This window comes from Perissodus microlepis, chromosome 11 (genome assembly GCF_051167445.1).
Source record: "Perissodus microlepis isolate ML-2025 ecotype Zambia chromosome 11, ASM5116744v1, whole genome shotgun sequence".
NCBI lineage: Eukaryota > Metazoa > Chordata > Actinopteri > Cichliformes > Cichlidae > Perissodus > Perissodus microlepis.
The window spans coordinates 16,047,029-16,068,253 of record NC_140471.1 but is presented as its reverse complement, the minus strand read 5'-3'; the positions used below and the strand labels follow the sequence as shown (position 1 = coordinate 16,068,253).

Sequence of the window (21,225 nt, the reverse complement as noted above, 5' to 3'; positions counted from 1 at the left end):
CAGGAAGTATGCAAGCTTTGTTTTCAAATTAAAGGCTTAGTATTGTATCATTTGAACAAAGTATATGGCATTCGTGTATGTAGAGTACACACAATTTACGTTGACTTCTAAACAGCTCCTTAGAGCACATTTTCTCCCTCTAATAACTGTACACAAACATTTCCACTAGTGCAAGTTTAAAAATGGAGGGAAAATATTCATAATTCACACTATACCACGTCTCCAAATTTAGATTTTGCTCATTCATTCATATTGATACAATGAATTGGGCAGTGGCAGTGTTGTGTGAATAGAAAGATAAGAAATGTAAAATAAATAAAAATAGAAATAATAAAAGTTTCATTTCAATAAAATGAAATACAAAGTTTGGTGAAGAAGAGTACAGGCAGGGTAGAGTGGGTTCAGGTGAGTGTCAGAGGTGATTTGTGACAGAGCTGGAGGCACTAAAGCTGAAAATACTAGGATTTTCCTTGGGAGAGTGACCAGGATGGACAAGATTAGAAATGAGTACAGTTTGGGGTAATAGAATAGAATAGAATAGAGTAATCCTTTAATTGTCCCACAAGGGGAAATTTGGTTGTAACAGCAGCAGAATAAAAAAATATATACAAACAGAACAGGACGCAGAACAGAAACATACATAGTAAGTATACTGCACAAAGGCTGCTGAAGATGGAACGTCTAGGCAGGAAGAAAGGGGGAAGACCTCAGAGGAGGTTCATGAATGTAGTGAGAGGACTAGGGTGAGATGGAGGCAGATGATCTACTGTGGCTGCCGAAAAATAAAAAGAATTAGACAGAATCTTTAAACATCATCTCCTAATCATACAGCTGATAATTTACCCTAAAACCCAAAGACTACACGAAAAAAGGTGTTCATTATGGGCGTGGTGTTTTAAAAACGTTTAACCTTTATTTTGAAATCGTTACAGGATGTTGTTCCTGCCTTGTCACTCTATTGCTCTTGGTCTTACGTACTCGTGGTGCCGTCACGCCGCGGACAAACATAAAACCCTGTACATTCAGTTTGGTACATCAGGCAGATAGGGTTTTGTGTTTACTCTGCTTTGGATTCTGTGTTTCTGATTAGCGTCACCCAGCCACGCTTGTGTTTTGATAAGCGTGTCATCTCTTCTGGATTCCTCCTAAACAAAGCGAATGGCAAACGAGGTGCCAGCCAAGACACATGGAGTTGGAGTCTTCTTGGAGCTGAGGAGAAGGCTTCAGAGTGGACTGCTTATTGTGGGGTAAGTATGTAGCAGATATCGTAAGTACCAAGTAGTCAGAAATGCATGTTTCTTTGGCAAGTACAAGCAAGCCTAGCTAACATTAGCTAACTTAGGTGATGCTACAGCTTCACCATAGCACCGAGAGCAGGCAGGCTAAATGTAATTCAGTGTTTCAGAGAGATACGCTAACGTTTACTAATGTTTGAATTTGAAATTAATACAAAGAACAAGAACTTTAAAAGAAATGATCGTAGAAACTAGCAAATTGTACTGTGAAACGCCGTTTTAAAGTAAGTGCTTAAAGTAACTCACCCGTGTAAGATAGTGTTTTGAAAATGAATGAACTTTATTGTTGTTGTCTAGACTAAAACCCTATGAATGCGTGGTTAGAAATGTGGCTTGAAGTCTAACACTTTGAATAACCAGTGAAACTGAAAAAGTGCTGTAACAAATCCCTGTGTTACATTACAGTTACATTGCAATAGAGTACCTTCTATAGAAGGTACTCTATTCTATAGAAGGTACTCTATTCTATAGAAGGTACTCTATTGCAGTTTTCTATAGTTCTCTAATTCATAATCTTATTTAAGTAAAACTGCAAACATTTTAGTATCAAAATATAGTTAAATTACTAAAGTGGAAGCATTCACAATGGATAATAGCCTCTTTTTTTTTTTTAAGTTTTATGTATTATTGAATCATAATCCTTCATCCATTGATGTTTTAGTTAGATGGGCTGAATGAGTTTAATTGCCTATATAATGTTGGGTAGTGTTATCTAGAATAATCCATTATCATTTCTTCCATTCTGTTAGCTGTTTGTCTGGCCTAGAGTTGTACAGACACTGGAGTCCGTCTGAGCAGTCCTAGCACGAGAGGCAGGGTACACCTGGACAGGAGTGTCCAGGGTGTAGCAGACAGTTAACCTAAGTAGCATGTTTTTGGACTAATGGAAAAAGCCAAAGTGCCTTGATAGAGCCAACATAGGGAGTGAGATAACATGCAACCTGTACGCAGATGCCCCAGCCAACCAGGAGGTTCGATCCTGTGAGGCAACAGTGTACCACTGTGCTGCCATATGTATATACTAAAGCTTTCAGATTAGCGTCAAATTCCACCACTGGTGTTATACACACAGAATAGAAATTTTTAAAAAATAAATGAATATTATTATTATTATTATTATTATTCATAAATCAAACAATAAAATTATATGCTGCTTAAAACACAGAAAAAGCAAACTAAAAAACACACAATTACAATAAAATAATTCAAAATTAAAACCAACTGTCATACTATGGCCAGTGAAAAGAGGTGAGTATTAAGAAGTGGTGTTTCTTACCTTGAGGTGGTATATACCTGAGTATATACTACAAAGCCACTAGATGGGGCTAATGAGATTTGAAATGCAGCAACAAGAGCCCTAGTCCTTTGCTGTCTTTCATAGTATTCAAATAATGGTTGACAGGCTGTTCTATTGTGTGGTTTTACATATAACTACATTATGTAGCACTGTACAGACCTGTGATCAGTAACAGCAGAGCTACCCTCTCTCCAGTGTTTGCCTCTAAAGAAAAAAGTCCATAAACTGGTTGTATATCCATGTGACTCAGGAAATGTTCAGGCTTTTGACTTTGAACTGTTTTTATTAGTGTTTATTACTGCAGTAGTGTTCATAGTAATAGCTCCTAACTGTGCCACTTCATATATAGTTCTCATCATTTAACGTACCTGATTTCTGTTGTGCAACAAAGGCTCGCTCATTTTTCACTGAATGAGGCTAATTCTGAGTGCATATGTTTTGAACAAGGGAAAAAGATTAATTTATGCTGGATTGTGTGAAGTTTATGGGTTGTTTTATGTACACATTATGTGACAAGAACAGAAAGTACAAAAGGAGTCAGCCTTTGGAGTTTTTCTTTCATTCAAAAGTGCTCCAAAAGATGATTTGGCCTCCCTCCTAAAGAAAGATCACCAGAATTATTTTTTTTCTTTTTGTTGCAGTATGCGGTGACCATAAATACAAGGAAAATGTATTATAGTACATGACTTAATGAAAGTATTGTTTTGATTACTTTGACTTTTAAAAATGTCAGAATAAGTGAAGAAAGCCTGTTATATTATCAACAGCCCCAAATCCCAAATATTTATCATTTTTACTTGGAAAATGAATTTTTCAAAGTTGCTAACTAATTATGGTAATATGGGCTATAGATGTGATTGGTCACAGCAGATGGCCGCCTTTCCCTGAGTCCAGTTCTCTCAGAGGTTTCTTGGTAAAAAGGAGTTTTTCCTTCCCACTGTCACCACGTGCTTTCTCAAAGGAGGTTGTTTGATTGTGTTGTCTGTCTGTTATTGTAGGGTCTTTACCTTAAAACCTCTACAGGAGTCCAAACAGCTTGTGTTTATTTACACTTACAAACCATCTGCTTTTCAGGAAAGATGTGGCCCAGACGCCTGCAGATGTGGCCGTAACAAGTGGAGATTCATCCCTCCACATCCGCACTCCCAGAGGGGTGCTGTACCTGACTCTGCCAGCAGGAGTCACCTTCGAGCAGGGATCCTGCATTCCGACACCTGCGGGAGAATCGTGTGGAGAAGAGCTTCATTTCAGACTGCGCATCAGCGTGGAACGAAGCACGGATGAAGGTAATGCCCAGGGAGACCTCCCTCTGAGTAGCTGCGCTCCTACGTGCCAAGACAAGAACAAAGTCTTTTGGTAGCTATTTAGAGCCTTACTGTCTATTCTGATTTAATTGGGCTGAGTCACTTGGTCATCTGAGAGAGTGAAGGTGTAAATTTTCCTCTCAGGATCCTTAGCAGCGCACAGGCAGCTAATCATCAGCCCGGGAAAGCTCCCTTTAAGTGGTTTGAACGGACTCATCTAAAGCAAACCCCAAAGCCATTGCATAATATCCCCAAACTCCCATCTTTTGGCGTTCTGTTTGTTTTTGCCATTGTAACAGAAATTTACAGCCAAGCCCCATCAGTGACAGTCCAATCAAACTCAGATTGATCGCCCGCTCTCTATCCAGCCACCTTCACCACCCAGTGTTTCATCGATTTTTGTGCCAAGTCGTAGAAGGTTACCACCCTCTCACCAAATCTGCCTCATTTGTTTGTTTGTTTTTTTTGCCTTTTGTTCCCCACCCACTTCCCACAGATTCTTCTGCCAGCATGATGAAGATGCTCCGGGCAAAAAAGGCTTATTGTTTCTACTGCCAAGGCTGCATGACAAGGCTGCTCGAGGACAGGTGAGGAGAAGACGGGACGAGGAAGGGCACTGGTGGAAATGGGTTTTTATTTACTCCCTCCTGTGTAGGAAGAGGAGCGATTCTTTATTGATGGCGTGACCCAGCTGTAGGAGTGATAGTCGGAGAGAGAGAGGGGAAAAATTGATGGATGGGAGCCTCTGCGGAGAGCACAGCTGACAGCTTGACTGGGTTAGAGTTATAGAGTCTGTGTGACGTAAAGGTCTATGCTAGCCATTAAAAACACAATTGTGTTTCTTACCTTGAGGTGGTTCGACTGGACAGCGGTATTGTTCTTATTGCCTTGTAGCTTTCTCTGGTCAGCAATGTGACATGCTGAAAATTGCAATAGCTGTATTATGGAGACCCTTGCCCTCAGGCTATGTTTCTCAGCTGTAACTCACTAAAAGTTGGCAAAAACATATATATATAGTTTTTTCTCTTTTTTTGCAACAAGGTGTCGACAAAGGTTGAAACATCAGGGGAAGAACTCAGTGCAAAATGAAAAGTTATAATTTCCACAGCATTATGGCTCATTGTGCTTTGTAACAAAATGTTCTATTTTATATGTCTGCTCTCAGGTATTAATGGCTGGACTTGCCACATAAAAGACTTCTGTGTAATAAAACAGGGCTGGAATAAAATAAAGAGTAGTATCTTGTAGCTTTAGGTGTTTAGGGTGCATAGCGTCTCTGCTGGCTTCAGTCTTTTTCCAGTTGCAGTTGCCAGGTGTTTTTATTTATTAAAAAAAACAAACAAACAGAAAAACAAAAGTTCTGGGTCCTGCCACTCCAGCACCTAACAGCAATTTACAAGTTAGTGGACAGTGGAAAAAGGAAAAGGGCGAGGTAAACACCACTCATCCAATGAGCTGTAATGTGTGCTCAATTTACTGTAAATGTTGCTTACAATCATTGTCATTTATTTACCCCAGTTGGAAAACTCTGTAGTTACAAAATGAAGCCATCTGGTTACTGGAGTCAGGGGGCGTGTGACAGGTGGAGCACATTGCTCTCCGCGAGGCTACACATCACATAATTGGAGTCACTCAACTGCATCTTTCTGCTGTGCTTGTGATGTTTGTGCCTTTTGGACCATTGTGCTGGAATTATGTGACTAATATTATGACTTGCTGTCCCAAGAAGTTTGGGCTTAAATTTGGTTTGTGAAATTGTGTTTTTATGTTGTTGTTTTTTTGTCTGTTACTAATTAGCCGTTATTTATTTGTGCATTAAACCCCTACAGTTTAGCATGCTTTAGCTGCTAAGTTGGCATGCCACCCTTTCCAAATATGGCAAACCAACATTAATATTATAACATGCAGAGTCCAAAGCCAGTGTTTGATGGTTAGTAACCGGTGTAGTTCCAGTTTTTTACAACTAAAGGTCAAATATTTCCTCCTTTTGAGCCATTTCCATGGCTCAAGCTTGTCCTCTTGCCACCCTGTGGGATCTGGAGACTTTGGAACCTGGGTCAGCTCTTTCAGGTCTTTGTCATATTCCTTGAGCTGCCACTGGAAGATGCTGCTACAACCAGGAAGTGCCTGTGCTCTGGGGAAGGATATTGACTACATTTAAGAAACTCCTGGAAAAAAAAAAATGTAGTTGGATGACCCATCATCATTTTTTTTTTTTTTTAGCTAATTATACTCTTCTGTATTTTGATTTTTCGCCAGCTCTCTGGGATCTCTGTGCTTATTGAGAGATAACACCTCTCACTGCGACAAGAACCAATTAGCACCGTGTTTAAATATCGCTGAACAATAAACACTGTAATTGCTTTTTTTCTTATTATTTTTCCTCTTTTTCAGAGTGTTTAAGCGAGTTCTTCCTCTCCCTAATGGTAACTGGAACGCCATCGTGGATGACTGGTGTTGTCACCCAGACCCGTTTGCTAACAAGAAACTGTTACCCCGAGCAGAAGATTGTTTAATGGGCGATTCCTTTGTGCTGTTAGCCCGAGATGGCAGCTGTGAGCAGACTCTGACTGAGGAAGTGAGTCCTGTTGGCACAGAGGACAGCCAAGATCCAAAGGTGAGGGACGTGCAACAGAAATGGCTCCTGTTTATGCAATTAGTACAAAAAGATTTCAGTAGATTTTCCATCCATTCATCTATCCATCCAGACACTCTCTTCTTAGATGAAGCAAAATCAGACTGTGCAGATGAAGATTGATCCCCCTCTTCGTCCATTAGTCATTCTCCACACAACCCGCTCAACACAGGCACAACTGCATGACTAAAGCTGAGAGAGAAAGTGCAGGAAAAACAATCTGGCTGCTGTAAATCTCTCTCTGTGTCACATCCTTTTCTGTCTTCCAACCTAGCTATAGCAGCTACAAAATTTTAATACTGCTGAGTTATAGGTGGCTGCTTTGTGGTGATCCGTTTCTGGATGTCTCTATCTATGGTGTGCACAGAAACCTTGCCGCAGACTGGCCCTCATCTCCTGTGCGAGCTGTTCGTCAGTGCTCGGAGAGGCCGTCGCACCAGGTAGGGGACGATTGTTGCAGGTTTTTATAAATAAACAGCATTTCAACAAGCATGTGCGAGCCCTCTCCCGTGTGGTGTCTTCCAGAAACGCTGAAGCTGTACGTCACACAGGTGGTGGTGGAGCCTGCTGTGGGAGACAGAAAGCCAGAAGCTTCACTGAACAGGCAGGTTTTTGTTTTGTTTTTTTTCCCTTTCAAATCCATACGAGGGACTGTCGGTGCCAAAGATTCTGTTCGCATGCACATGTCGACTGAACACGTGACAGAACATTTGTTGATGCCAGTGCAACTTTACTTCTGAGCTTCCTTTCATTTTAGCCACGTTGTTGTGAATCTTGTGTCGGTGCGTTGTTTGGCTCCGTTATTGCAATTGCCATCCTGAAGGCACTGTCTTTGTTATTGTCCCATGCTGTATAAAACTGAACTAGTGTTTAAAGCATGAAAAATGTTTGTCATCTGCAGTGCAGTGTGGATGTGAATTCTTGGCACAAATGGAACCTCATATTCCACAGATGACAAGAAGGCATCTGTTGCTTTTAAATTACACTATTTTATAGAAAATAATCCTTTTTTTTTCATTTCAGGTTATTTGGTGGTGGGGGGTCGAGTCACACAAGCTCTAGTCAGGCTTTACTTTCTCTATAGTTTCATCATTATGACTGCTGTTGGATATTTTTAGCCCTTCACAATAAAATCAGTACGATGACTATAAATCAGTTCAGGTCCATTTGTATGTTTTTCTCAAGTATCTGACACACCGCTGATTGGATTTTACTGGATCTTGGGGGTGAATGAGGCATATCAGCACTGTGTTCAGGCGTCTTCAAAAATGATTGCAGTCTAGGTCTGAATTAAACACTTTAATAACCACATGTCCCACTGCACCAGTCTGAATAATTCAAAAATCTGCACATAAGCGTTTCTCGTCTACGGCCTCATGATTTGATTAACCGCCTCATAAAAACCAACTTTTACCAGACATATTTTATTTTTGTTTTTTTGTTTGTTTTTGTAAACTTTGATCAGGCAGGATCATCTTCTCCTAAGATAGTGTTTGCTCCAATCTGTTTTACTGCGAGTGCTCAACCACGATCGAATGCCTTTTCAGGACAGAATATGTGAAGTGAATGAACGTCGTGTCTCTCTTGGACAGATCTCTGTTTGTGGAGAGGACGGTAGCTGTTAGGTTGCTGGAGCTGTCAAACTCATTGAGCACCTACCACTTCTCTGTCCAGACTCCCGATGGAAAAGCCTTCCTGTTGGTAAGAACCACCCAGCATAATCAGAAAAATAAATGATAAAAGAAACGGAAAAAGATTGACTGTGATTGTGTTGTGTGTAGCATTCCCCCAGTGCGTCCAACAGAGTGAGTGAGTAAATTTTAGATAAAAATGCTTGGTTATATAAGGTTTTTGGGGTTATTTATTTATTTATTTTTGTGAATGAGGATTATAGTAGAAAACACAGAATACTCAAGTTTAGTAGTAAGGTGCTATAATCAGTTTATTGTCTTGCCCAAGGATGGATTTTTGCTCTTCTCCAACAATGCACTGTTCTGTTTTTGTGATATTCTTCTAGTTTTTGGAATAATATCTGTTATGCTATCATTTTGTTCCTAATCCATTGTAAGAAAATCGTGGCGGACAGACTCCTTATGCTAGTAAATTTATTGTCATAGCTTCTAATAGTTCTATGACACCAAGTCTTGTTTGGTTGTTCCAGATCAGGCATCATGTCAGTGGAAAATGTGTATCTGACATGTGAACAGGTTTATTCATAAAATTGTGTTTTTGTTTTCTCAGTTTTACCTGATGTTTGAGTTGAAACATTTTCACAGTAAAAATGTCCAAAAACTATTCCAGTGTTCTGGTTGTGTTCTTGGCAGATATTAAACAGCAGCACATTAAAACTCATCAGTAAAACTCGGGATGGCAGTAACAGTATAATTAATCTTGTGTGCAACTGGGCTGAAAAGGAGCATATTCCAAATGAGACAAAAATGATTGGAAAAATCAACGTTTCCACCTCTGTTCTCCCATTATTACACATCAGTATGGAATCATATTGCAGTAGTAACCCTTGATTTACACTGAACTTAGAGAATAGAACTTAAACCTGTGTTATCCTACAGAATAAAGAAATATTTTCATCTTTCATGTTAAATCAGCTATACCAGAATAGACCATTTTATTTCTGAAAATCAAAGTAATGAATGTATATCATCTCTCTGCTTTGTGATGTGTGACTCCTCACCCACATATGTCTCAAGTGTTAAGTGACCTGTCTGCTCCTCCTGCAGCTCTGGCTCTTGAACAGCGACTCCATCATAGCATCAGTCCCGGAGACGCGTGTCGGGACTGAGAGCTCCAACGGCTCCCCTGCTCTTCACAGTCCATCACCCAGAGCTACGAGAGCCCTGAAACTCCTCTACATAGCCTGCTCTGACACGGGCATCCAGCAGAGAGAGTAAGAGAGGACACTTAACATATCCCCCCCCCCCCCCCCCCCCCCTTCCCCTTCAATCTTTGTTTTCCTCCTCCTAATCTTATCCTTTCATCTCTCTTGCGCACCTTCTCAATCACCATCTCTCTTGGCTCACTGTGAGGGATGAAAGCCTACTTTGTTGGTGAACAGACTTTAGGTGTTAATAGAACACGTTGCTCTAAGGGTCCCTGCTCGGATATAATTGTCTGTTATCCTGCGAATGAGCTTCCCATCAAAGCTGCCTCAAAGTTGTCAGCAGCATGTTTGTTGCACACATAACGGGTTGTTATGTTGTTTTGACTGTATTGAGGCTCTGTGTGCCTTGCTGTGATGCATTAGAGAAGTGTAGGTGGATGTGCTGCATGTGGTTCTCCATGCTCAGTACAGCAGCACCCCACTGGAAGAGCCTTCCACCCTCATTATTTTCAACAGAATCAGAGCTCAGCAGTTTTTCCCCCCACCCTCCTCTTTCTCCCCTTTTTCATTCCCGCTGCCGGGGAAGAGTGAAAGCAGAACAGAACAGGTTTTGTTGTTTCAACCGTTTTGACAAGTTATGATGGAGAAACGATAATTAGAGACAACACTAACCCAAAGGAGAAATAAAGCTGGTTTTCTCAGCCATAGTAGTAAGAGTTAAGAGGAATACTGTAATGTACTGTTAAGCTTAGTGATGCATGGGTACAGAGTCGATTTCTCTTACACAAGCTATGAATGCATCTTCAGGGGAAGTGAGAGACTAGGACATACTTTCAAAACAATCTGCTCCTTTTTTATTGTGCTGTACTTTGTCCACCTCGAGTTTACCCAATAACTCCTACAAATAAATAACACTCTCTCAAACAGCCCATGTAAGCACTCCTCAATAGAAATATTAGTGATTCACTTTATTTAAAAAAAAACAAAACAAAAAACAAAGCAAGTGTTGGAGGCTGAGGCACAAACACAGCTAACCTTTCACAAGAAGAGTGGTGTGGTTAAGTCTAGACAACAACGTCCTGATTGTTTTGTTTTAGGAAAAGATCACGGTTTCAGTTAAAAATACACCCTTTCATAACATTACAGTCATGTTGGAGAGCTCATGCTTTGTCAGCACAATTTATATTTACTCACTCACAGTCTTAAAATGGCGCTTAACTTTAAGACCTAATTATAGGTAGTAGTCATAGACTGTAAATAAAAGATCAACACTGCCACTGTGACATCACTCAGTGGTTTATAGACTTCCATTTTGAAGCAAAACTTAACCATATCCTGAGAAAAGGGTAGAGGGGAGTAAACAAGAAAGCAAGTTTCTTCAGCGATATCAGTAAGCATGCACATGCCGACAGGAAGTCCATATCCGAGAGAAAGAGTTGTGAGCTAAAGAGGCTTCATCCTGGTTCCTAAACCAGTAGGTACATCAGCTAAGAGTTGAATTCCTACATTCTGAGACACCCAAAAATGTGGAGTTGTAAGTCACATATGTTTTTACAGATTCAGGCAGGGACCATCATACTGCTTAGCTATGTTAGCGTGGTGAGCATGGCAAATTTGCCGCCATTTTTCACTGAATGTCACTAAACTCTGTGCATTTAGGATATAACACAATTGAAACTGGTAATTAATATGACAGTTTACCTCGCTTAGAGTTGGCACAGATGGGGAAATAGTTATTACTCACAGTTTTTACTCACTTTTGGCAGATGCCTCAAGTGGCCATTTGAGGACATGGTGATTTTCAATTCAATTCAGTTTTATTTATATAGCGCCAAATCACAACAACAGTCACCTCAAGGCGCTTTATATTGTAAGGTAGACCCTACAATAATACATACAGAGAAAAAAGCCCAAAAATCATATGACCCCCTATGAGCAAGCACCTTGGTGACAGCGGTAAGGAAAAACTCCCTTTTAACAGGAAGAAACCTCGACAGTTACTGCTGATCCATCAGTTTCTCATTTTTATGCTTATTAAGTGGCTTGTACACCATATTATGTACAAAAAATAAGGTGACAAGGCTTCACCAGTCATTTCATTGTGTCACACACGTACTCCTTTTTTATTGACATGTTGTTTATGTCACATGGCTTCAGCAGATTCCAGATATTACAGGAACCCATAATAAAGTTATCACAAATAAAGATTATTTTAAAAAGGATCTTTTTTGTTGTGGCAAACTTGCCAAGAAATAGGCTAAACAAGATATTTTGTTCTTAAAGTAAACATGTCACAACCCTCTGGTTGTGAAACTACTATTTATCATAGTGAAACTGTATCTGAACAGTTTTAAACATGCTTTATTTTTGACTGCAGTCACCTATTGGGCAACATCAGCCCAGCCAGTGTGGGTCTGTCTTTATTTTTCTTTTGTTCTTTTTCAATTGTTCTGTGTTTAAACCTGCCATGAACTCCACGTCTTCTTAGAGAATAAGCTTCACGTTGGTGGGCTGCTTTTTAGAATTTTACCCATTTCTGACAATTGAATTTTTGAAGTTTAGCGAAGCAAAATGCCGGTGTGACTCACACTTCCATCCCCCCCACATAATTTACCATTCACCCTTCATCACTCATCTCTGACATTTTTAAATTAAATGTTATGCCTGGAGAGCTGTAGTCCCAGGATGACGGCCCTCTTATTCAGGATACAGCTGGTTACAGTTGAGTGCAGCCAGTGGTTGCAGTACGCGTTGTTAAAACTGCCAATAATTGGCTAGAGAATCAGTGAGCCAGTGCCTAAGTGGATTAGGCTTGTCACTAATGGCAGTTATTTGATTATAAATTGAGTGAAAGTCGCAGGCACCATCACTGTCCCGGTACAATGGAGAAACAGGAGGTCTAATAGATGTGGAAAGTGAGTCTAATGAAAAACACACATGCACAACTTGTTCATAATGTCTAATCAACTCCTACAAAGCGTTATGATGTTGGCTGGTTGGGGTTCAGTACAGCCACAGTTGCCTTTCTCAAACCCCCAAAACACTACTGTGTTTTGGGTTTTTTTTTTTTTTGGTTTTTTTTTGACTGTCTTTCATCTTAAGTACAACTGCCAAAACTTTGAGGAGACTTTACCCTTTCAGAAACTGCACAGACGGCTAAATGTCACCCAAACAAACTGGATCAGCACCTCACGTTGACAGACCATCAATCTTGGTTCTCTCAATCACTCTTCCTCTTCTCTCTTCAGCCCTTCCCCTTTCTTTTTGTCCTTGTCTTGAACACACACTTCATCAGGCTCACAGACACGTATAGCGACACGCGCTCACACAGGTTATAAATCCATGTGTTTGTATATATGGTTATCAGTTTACAGTTTAAAACTAGTCAATTAAAATGGCAGGACGACCACTTCAACTTGAGATTTACGGTAGCTTTTCTGGACTTCATTTTGGTCGTAAAATGCTAAGGCAGTCACAATAAATCATTGCTTCTCTCTTTGTTTTCAGCACTGTAACTAGTTGGGAGGTCAGTGTCATAGGACATCCTGTGGTGCTGCCACTAAAGGTGTGTGAGGAGCTGCTGCAAGTGATGGATGACAGCAACTCAACACTTCCCGCGTCGATGCGTTGCATGAGGTCCTATGAGGTGAGACGTTTACAATGTATTGTAAAGCCATATTCATTGGTTGCTTATCTTTATTACATAAGCAAAGAGAGAGGGCACTTCATGTACCTTTAGCTTTCTACCTTTTGTAAAAAGCTGTATTAGCAGCACCACAGACTTTGTTTTAGTTGACAGCGCTTGCTTACTGCTCCCCCTTTTTCCATACAGCGCCTTGTTTCTCCATTATTCAGTAGTGCTTGACAGTGTTTTTATCCCGCCTTAATTAATTTCATGATTCAGAGCTTTCAGTTAACAGCCTCGCTTTAGGGATTATGTGGGTCAAATGTAAGACTTTTCTTTTGTCAGCCTTATTTCAGCTCCTATACACCTGTAATTGTGCAAAATGTGTATATTTAGCCCGAGTTGCCAAGGAAAGCCATGCGACTAGAAAATGGGAGGCGTTAACTTTGCTGACAAGTCTATTCTCTGTGAGGCTTTAAACAGTGATGGGGTAATTAGTGCCATTATCCTCCACTTACTTCTCAGAAAGTTTGGGAAGGGACTCCTACCTCTTAAACAAGTCTGCTAAAAATTACAAAGGCTAGATTTGAGCCTCAAAATCTACATTCTAAATCTCATTCTGATGCTTGGTTTGAGCTTGAGCAGATTACTGTGACTATAAGCATATATGCCTCAATGCCAGAATGCTTTGATTGGCTGAATAAATATTTTCATTAGCAGTTGAACAGGTGTACCTAAGAAAGTGAACATCTTTATATTCCATTTATTTCTAACACAGCCTGATAATTAAGAAGAGACCCAGATAAGGTAAGGTTTAAAGAAATAATCATCAAAGTCATCAATGACCAACTGATTTGTGACTTGGAGAACCAGTGGAGAACTGAAGAACTGAGTATAAGCACTGATGAAGATATAATTAGGAACTTGTAATTTCACACACTCAAATCTCTGCTTATTGCCTACGTGATAGGTTGTGGTATTTCAGCGCTACTTTAAGATAAGCTAATAGACTTGGGAATTTACAAGTGGATGTTTACACTTTTTTTTTCTTCCCCTAGCTCAGGAAATGGAAATGCCATGGCAAAGGACCAGATCGCTCTCTGGCCCTGTCCATGTAAACCACATTAAATTCCCATCATCCACATATAAAACAATCCTCTCAGCACTTATCCCTTTGTGGCTGATACTTGGGCACTACTGGAACCCAGGCGCTGGGTTTGTAGGTACCCCACACTCTGTTATGTCAGTTACCAGCCTCCTTTGCTACTACTAATATGTTCTCTAGTTGCTTTCCTCAAATGAAGATTAGTTTAAACTGCTACCTGTCCACTTCTCCTCACATCATTGCTACTAGCTACCAAACTTTATAGTGATTCCACAAGCTCTGCTCTTCAATTTTGTGCTAGTCTCTTATGGCATATGCCATAATAAGGATATCCCCTTAAGGCATAAGGAAGCCCACTCTTTTGTTCTCTTTGATGGCTGCTGTTTGTCCCAGGCTCCCTAATGAAATGCGCTGGGAGGGAAATCTTAAGACTCTGCTATATTATTTTGACTAAGATCTGAATTTGACTCGTCTGCTTTCATTCCTCACGCATAAAAACTGAAGTCCACCAGTTTACATCAACACTAACATAATGTTAAACTTAGATGAAGCCACTTTTCCTTCTTCCTTCTTATGAGGGGAGTGGTCTTTAAAGCTTAAACATTCCTCACTATGGAATTGCCATCTCGCCACAATCCTTAAGGGTGAGACACTAATAAAAGGTCAGCTCTATCTCTCACCCCCCCCACACACACACACACATATACATTGTGGTACAATAATGAGCAGTATTTTTGTTTTCTCTGCTAACAACATGACAGCGGTGGGTGGAGCGGAGGGAAATTGGGCCCTGTTGAAATGGAGAAGGTTGCAGAGAGAGCGACCCAGACAAGAGACACAGTATCTGTCTGGTGGTGGAAGTGGTTGTAACAGTAAAGAGAGTGTGATAAATTGACACACTCAAACATTTCCGGATAGTAGGAGCCTCTTGTGCTGCAGGCGGCAGAGTACGGGAAGGTAATGTGATCATAGGGTTATCTAGAATTACCGGAGACTGTCTGAGAAGAGTATGTGAGACTCACTGTTTGAAAACACAACAGAGTATCAAAGCATGTAGTGTGGCATCCACCAATGATCTGAAGAATTATTTCTGCTGCTTAGACTGTTGAGTGAGTAAAAGGCTTACTGTTATAGTTATAGTAACATACACTTGGCAAATGGAGGGTCACTGGTTCAATTCCAGCCAGATATGGTATTGCATATGTGGACCTACCTGCTATGACAGACAAAAGTAGATTTTGACTATATTTAAAGTAAATTAAATAAAGTGAATTTTGTGTTGTGTTCATGATCTTGGTCAGTATATGTAATGGCTACTTTTCAGGTAATATATTACAATACCATATAATATGTAGTGTCTGTAATGTTGTTTCCAGTGCAGCTGTGTTCCGTTCATCGCATGGCTTTAATCGTAACAGCAACATCTTGAAGCAGAGATGTAGTTTGTACTGGGTCTTTTATTTTGAAAATTGACCAGATTCTCTCTTGTCCCGTCCCTGTGTCTGACTTCCTGCTGTTACTTATGTAAATGAAAGTCTGTAGTCATTTGAAAAATGGATATTTCACAAGCCTTTAGGTAGCTCTGTGAAAAACTAAGTCTACTTTTGCTCCATCTACTCTTTATATAGAAAGTAAGAGGATAAGTAAGCCTATAAAGGCAGAAGTTTTGGCAGTTTACTGGTCTGAAGCATGCACGTCCTACGAAGATGGGTGCATTGTGTTAAGTGTGTTAACAGAATGCCAGTATTTCCAAAGGAGTGGACTTCCCAACAAATTCACCCCCAAGTTGTACAATACTCAGAGAAATTGCAACAAACCCAAAGATTTACATCTCAGACTCTACAGGCAACAGTGAGCATGTTAAATATTAAAGTTCACGACAGAACAATTAGAAAACGACTGAACAAGTACGGCATGTTTGCAAGAGTTTCAAGGAGTAAGTCCCTTGTCTATAAAAAGAACATGGTAGCATGGGTTAGATTTAGAAAGTTGCAAGACTTCTGGAACAGTGTCTAATGGACAGATGACATGGAGTATAATTACCTTAAACTGAACACCAGCATAGCAGCACAAGAACCTCCTGTTAAGCTGTTAAGCACAGTGGTGGAGGGGTGATGTTTTTTGAGCTTGTTGTGCAGCCACATGATCTGCACTCAGTGAAGCACTCACTTAGTTAACCATGAACTCTATACCAAAGTATTCCACGTTAGGTCATCTGTCCTGACAGCTAAAGCTTGGCTGTAATTAGGTCATGCAGCAGCAAATCTACAACAGAACCTCTGAAAAAGAAAAGAATGAAGGGGTCGCAGTCACCAAGTCAAAGTCCAGACCTTAACCTGACTGAAATGCTGTGATGGACTAAAGTAATGTTGTAAAGAAGAATGGACCAAAATTACTCCCCAATGATTGATAAAATCAAGACTGATAAAGTCATACAGAAAACCATCACTGCAAGTTAATAGTGCTAAATGTTGGTTTTACAAGTTACTGACTCATAGCATGTACTTATATTTGTGTGACTATAGGAAATAATAATGGCTCTTAAAACTCAATGTATTCACTATGCTGAGCTTAGGAGCTAATAAAAGACCTTTTCAGCAAGTCATAGTTGTACAAGTACAGGTAACTAATGAATATACTGTGGGAGTACACATGCTGGATCTTTGGAATGACTTATCACGACGCTTAATTGAAACTTCATTAAAGTTAGCAGTCATTCTTTCATGTGTCGTGCCTACATTTAACTTCTCAGCAGATTACTAACTTTTACCTACACTGGCTTCCATTTACTGAGCTCACTTTCAAAGTTCTGGTATTGTGCATGTTGGCTCACTGTCACCCTGTCAAGGCTGACTGGGACACTTGAATAGAACTGAGCCATTGTTAATGTGATTAGTGACAGCACTTCTTGTGATATGACAAGTGAAAATGTTCGCTGTGAAAAAGCTTTTTACAGGGCCCGGGAACGGCTCACCAAATGGAATGAGCTGCCATTGTCATTAATTACACCTTTGTTTTTGTTTTTTCTGTGATGATGCCAAAATCTGTGCCATGAAAAAAGAAACGTTCTTTACAGACTGAAAAGACAATGTTCAATCGGATTAAAACAAGTCAGGCCTACATTTAACATATAGTTAGATATATAAAATGCAGTAATCTATCTATATATATATTTAAGGTGTCTCCCTACATATTTATTTTTCACCAGCATATTGTATGAGTAGCAACCAGAACAGCCTCATATCACTACCACAGCACTTCGGCATTGTTTGCAGCTAACTGTGTTGAATCAGTTGTGTTTTTAGATCTGAGTTTCTTTGTTTAATTTCAGTCAGTGTGACCAGATCAAAGTCTGCACCGTAGCTGTGCCCATTATTATGCTACATGTGGAATGTGTGGACTGCTGGGTTCCCCGCCCTGCGTCCCTGGGCCTGCCAGCGTAATGGGGTGTAAAGTAGATCGAGCTCGGAGTGTCACTCTTGAGCCTGCAAACAGACAACGCCTCCCTCCTCCCCCTCTGCTTCATTAATCTCCCTCTCACACACACCGAGATGGCATGTAGCTCAGACAGAAAAGTGATCCAGTGTTGAACAATGGAGAAGCGGGAAGATCCATCGATCGTGCAGTGTTTCTGCAGTCCACATGCCGTCACATCAGGAACACAGCTGCACTTTGAAAGAAATGGCTTCATCCGAGTTGCACGCGTAGTGATTCATTGAACAGGCAATTAATTAACACACGGGGGGTGTGATCCTGTTCTCAGTTAAATGTTTACATCACTGGACTCTGTTCTAAACATGAAGATATGAATAAAGTTGATTATATGTTGGATACCTCCAAACTTTATTGGAGACCTAATAGATGAGACTCTAAAGAAGTGCTTTGTCTTATACTTCCTCACATGCCCCCCCCCCCCCAGTTTTTTTTTTTTTTTTTTTTTTTTAATGAAATCCCTTAGTTCTCTAGTAACTCATGAATGGCATTTTCTATGACAGGTTAAGAGTATCCTGTATTTGGGCTAGTAATAACTTGATAGCAGCTATAATCTGAAGCGATAAAGAAAAACACGTCATGTCATGGAGGCACACCAGAGGTCGGCAGTAACAGTGCATTATTACAGAGATCAGCAGATTTGCTCATTTTGTCAAAGTTATTTATTTATCAGTTTTAACTGCTGGGAACTTGCTGTGTTTCTTTCATCACCTTCTACTCTTTCAGACCTCTTTCAGTTCTTCACAGGCAAAGACATGTCCTCAGTGCTGCTGGCCAAGTTTGGAGTGTTATGATAGTAGAGCTCTGGCACCAAGAATCAAAGAGCGTGTTTACTCGAGTGACTTCCTTAAACCAGGCTCTTGTCATTGTCTCACTACCTTTAATACCCACACTTTAACTGTAAAAGCCACTGAGCTAAAGAGCTGTCGTGTAGAGATGAAAACTAAAACTAGAAAAGGTGGTCTCTCACCACAGCTAGGTGTATTACTCTGAAGGATTTGCTGTGCGATGATGTATAAAATCTGAATTCTGATAGATCAAAGACACCCTTAAGTATATTAATGAGGCAGATCTGCTGTCAGCATCCCAAAAGACTTTCATTGATCTGAGAAGCTTTTTGTTTTTTCAATTCCAATAATTCTAATAATAAAAATTTAAATTCTAATGAAAAGTTCTAATTAAATTCTAACAATATAGACAAGTGACTTTAAAAGGGGGGAGAAAAAGTCAAATCTGTTTACCTCGACTTGGTTACCAGGTTTTCAACCCACTTAATTTCATAGTTGATGCCAAAGATGAATAACAACAAGCTGTGGGCCAGAAAATTGGTAATGCTGGCAGCTTACCTTTGTTATCTATATGTGAGCAATCACTGAGTCCCTCAGACTGAATTTGACGCATGTGGTAGGTTTGTTTTCTTCATGTGGGTTGCATATTTCAGGGTTCCTATTATATGTGGAGTCTTTCTGAAAGATTTGTTATTTTCTCAAATAGTAAATGAGGAGTCTCACAGATTAATAAAAGTTAATGTACGTGTTTTGTCCAAGCAGGGGAAACATTTAAGCATTTAATTTAATGTCGCAGAAAGGAAGAAACCTGCAGCTTTTTCTTTAAACGTTCTGAAAACCAGTGTTGTTTTAATCAGCTTCTCACACTGAGGGATGGCGCCCCTCCAATCACAAGTCTGTCTCTGCTTCGTCTCCTTTTTCTTGGACTTAGCAGCAGCAGCAGTTCACCTCTCGTTGCCATTTCTTATCATTTGTATGAATTACCACTGATGCGCTTGAGCAGTGAGCAGACATTGGCACAGGGACGGAGAAGACAGGGCCTTGAGTGAGGCAAATGCCCTCATCTATCATCCCAATATAGAGCCCTCAGTGGAGCACAACCATTGTCTGCAGCAGGCACACACCCAGGAATAGCAGATGGAGGGAGAGAGGGAGGATGGGGCGAGCTGATTTGTTTTCTGGGCTTTGTTTATCTGAATGTGTGTTTTTGAAGTTGATTAAATCTCTACCACCTGTGTTTTGTTTTGTTTTGGTTTTTTTTGTTTTTTTGCTGTTTGAAGACAGTAATTGCAGATAATGTGCTCCTGAGCTGATCAGTGGACTGTAGAGATTGAGTACATCTGTGGTTTGGCCAACAACAGAAAAAGAAAAATGTACAATTGCCCATTGCAAAGTGGAATTTGACCAAATGCTGAAGTTCCATTTATTTTTCCATGTTGTGAGTTTCTGCATAGATTTTCACTCTTTACTAAACTTGTGCTTGTCATTTCTAGGTGGCGTACTTAAGGCTGTGAGATCGCAGGTCAGAAGGCTAGGTGGTCAGGACTCCCACTCATCACTCTTGGTTACATATTTCAAGAACTACTGGGAACAGCCAGGATTACATGTGCCGTTTCTTTAAGTTAACATCCCCCCAGTGCACTGAGAGAATGGGAATGGAATTTACTGCAGGAGGGGGAGAAGTGCACCAAGCAGGCTGTAGCTTGTTAAGCACGTCAAGTTGTGGATTGCGGTTGCTTCTGTCAGAATATTTTAGTGTGTCATCACCTGCACTTAGATTCATGTTGAAACAGGATGATGGCACACTACATTTGTAGTTCCAATGATCTTGAAATGTATCACAATGGTACAAAAGCCTGTGTATATGTGTTGGGTTTGGTTTTTTTTGACAATTCTTAGCAAAGAACCTGAATAAACAGTTGCTTAAAAGAATCACCTCTCTTTTTTTTGTCTTATCTCCCTGAGATGACTGCTGGTTGATATGTGGGACATTGTTCTTCAGTTGGCGCTTGATGAAGGCTTATTATGGGAACACTTCAGCCCCAGGGCACAGCAGCACATCTTCCACTTGAGAGTAATTACAGCTCATGGAGCTAGGTGATTTTTTTTTTTTTTTGTCTTGTTGTGGGTTTGTTTGGGAGTGTGTACCAGTTATTGATAGTATTTATATAATGTGTGTGATATGAGGAATTATTGTCAAAAAGGATGTTTATACTTTGAAAGTGGTCCTTTTCATTTGAAATAATTGCTCTATTTCCAGATGGATGGAAATTCATGCAGACGGTCAGGATTTACTACAGAGAAATCTTTGGTGGTCCCACAGATGGTGTGATGTTTATAGCTTTGACAAAAAATGTTTTACTATCACAAGGATTACCATGTAGCCTAGACATGCGTTAGTTTGTTACGTCCATCATTTTGGTTTATGATCAAATGCCTGCAAAACTAATAACACTCCCATAAACCTCATTCCTCTTAACATGCTAGCATTTTAAAATTAAGATGCTGAACATAATTAAAAGGTTGTCGGCGTGTCAAGTAAGGATAAGTAACAATCAGGGATTCCATGAATGACATTTAACTTGGGATTTACTAACACCTGCCTAATATTGCATTGGTCACCCTTTTGTTGCCCAGCCCTGACCCACTGAGGCATGGACTCAACTAAACCCCTAAAGGTGTGCTGTGGTATCTGCACCAAGATGTTCGCCACAGATCCTTTAAGTCCTGTAAATTGCGAGGTGGAGCCTCCCTCGATCCAACACGTGCTCGAATTTGGAGGCCAAGTCAACACCTCAAACTCCTTGTGTTCCTCAATCCATTCCTGCTTTGTAGCAGGGCACAT

The 21,225-nt window shown here is 40.2% G+C and overlaps 1 protein-coding gene across 1 annotated transcript; it reads left to right on the top strand.

The window, feature by feature from the left end:
• The first annotated feature begins 959 nt into the window (after positions 1-959).
• ube3d (ubiquitin protein ligase E3D) lies at positions 960-20,312 on the top strand. The gene is made up of 10 exons (XM_084944173.1): positions 960-1,247; positions 3,667-3,878; positions 4,393-4,483; positions 6,291-6,513; positions 6,899-6,971; positions 7,057-7,135; positions 8,124-8,232; positions 9,270-9,436; positions 12,878-13,016; positions 19,874-20,312. The coding sequence occupies exons 1-10, from the start codon at positions 1,159-1,161 to the stop codon at positions 19,892-19,894; spliced, it is 1,203 nt and encodes a 400-aa protein (XP_084800299.1). The 5' UTR covers positions 960-1,158; the 3' UTR covers positions 19,895-20,312.
• The last annotated feature ends 913 nt before the right edge of the window (positions 20,313-21,225 follow it).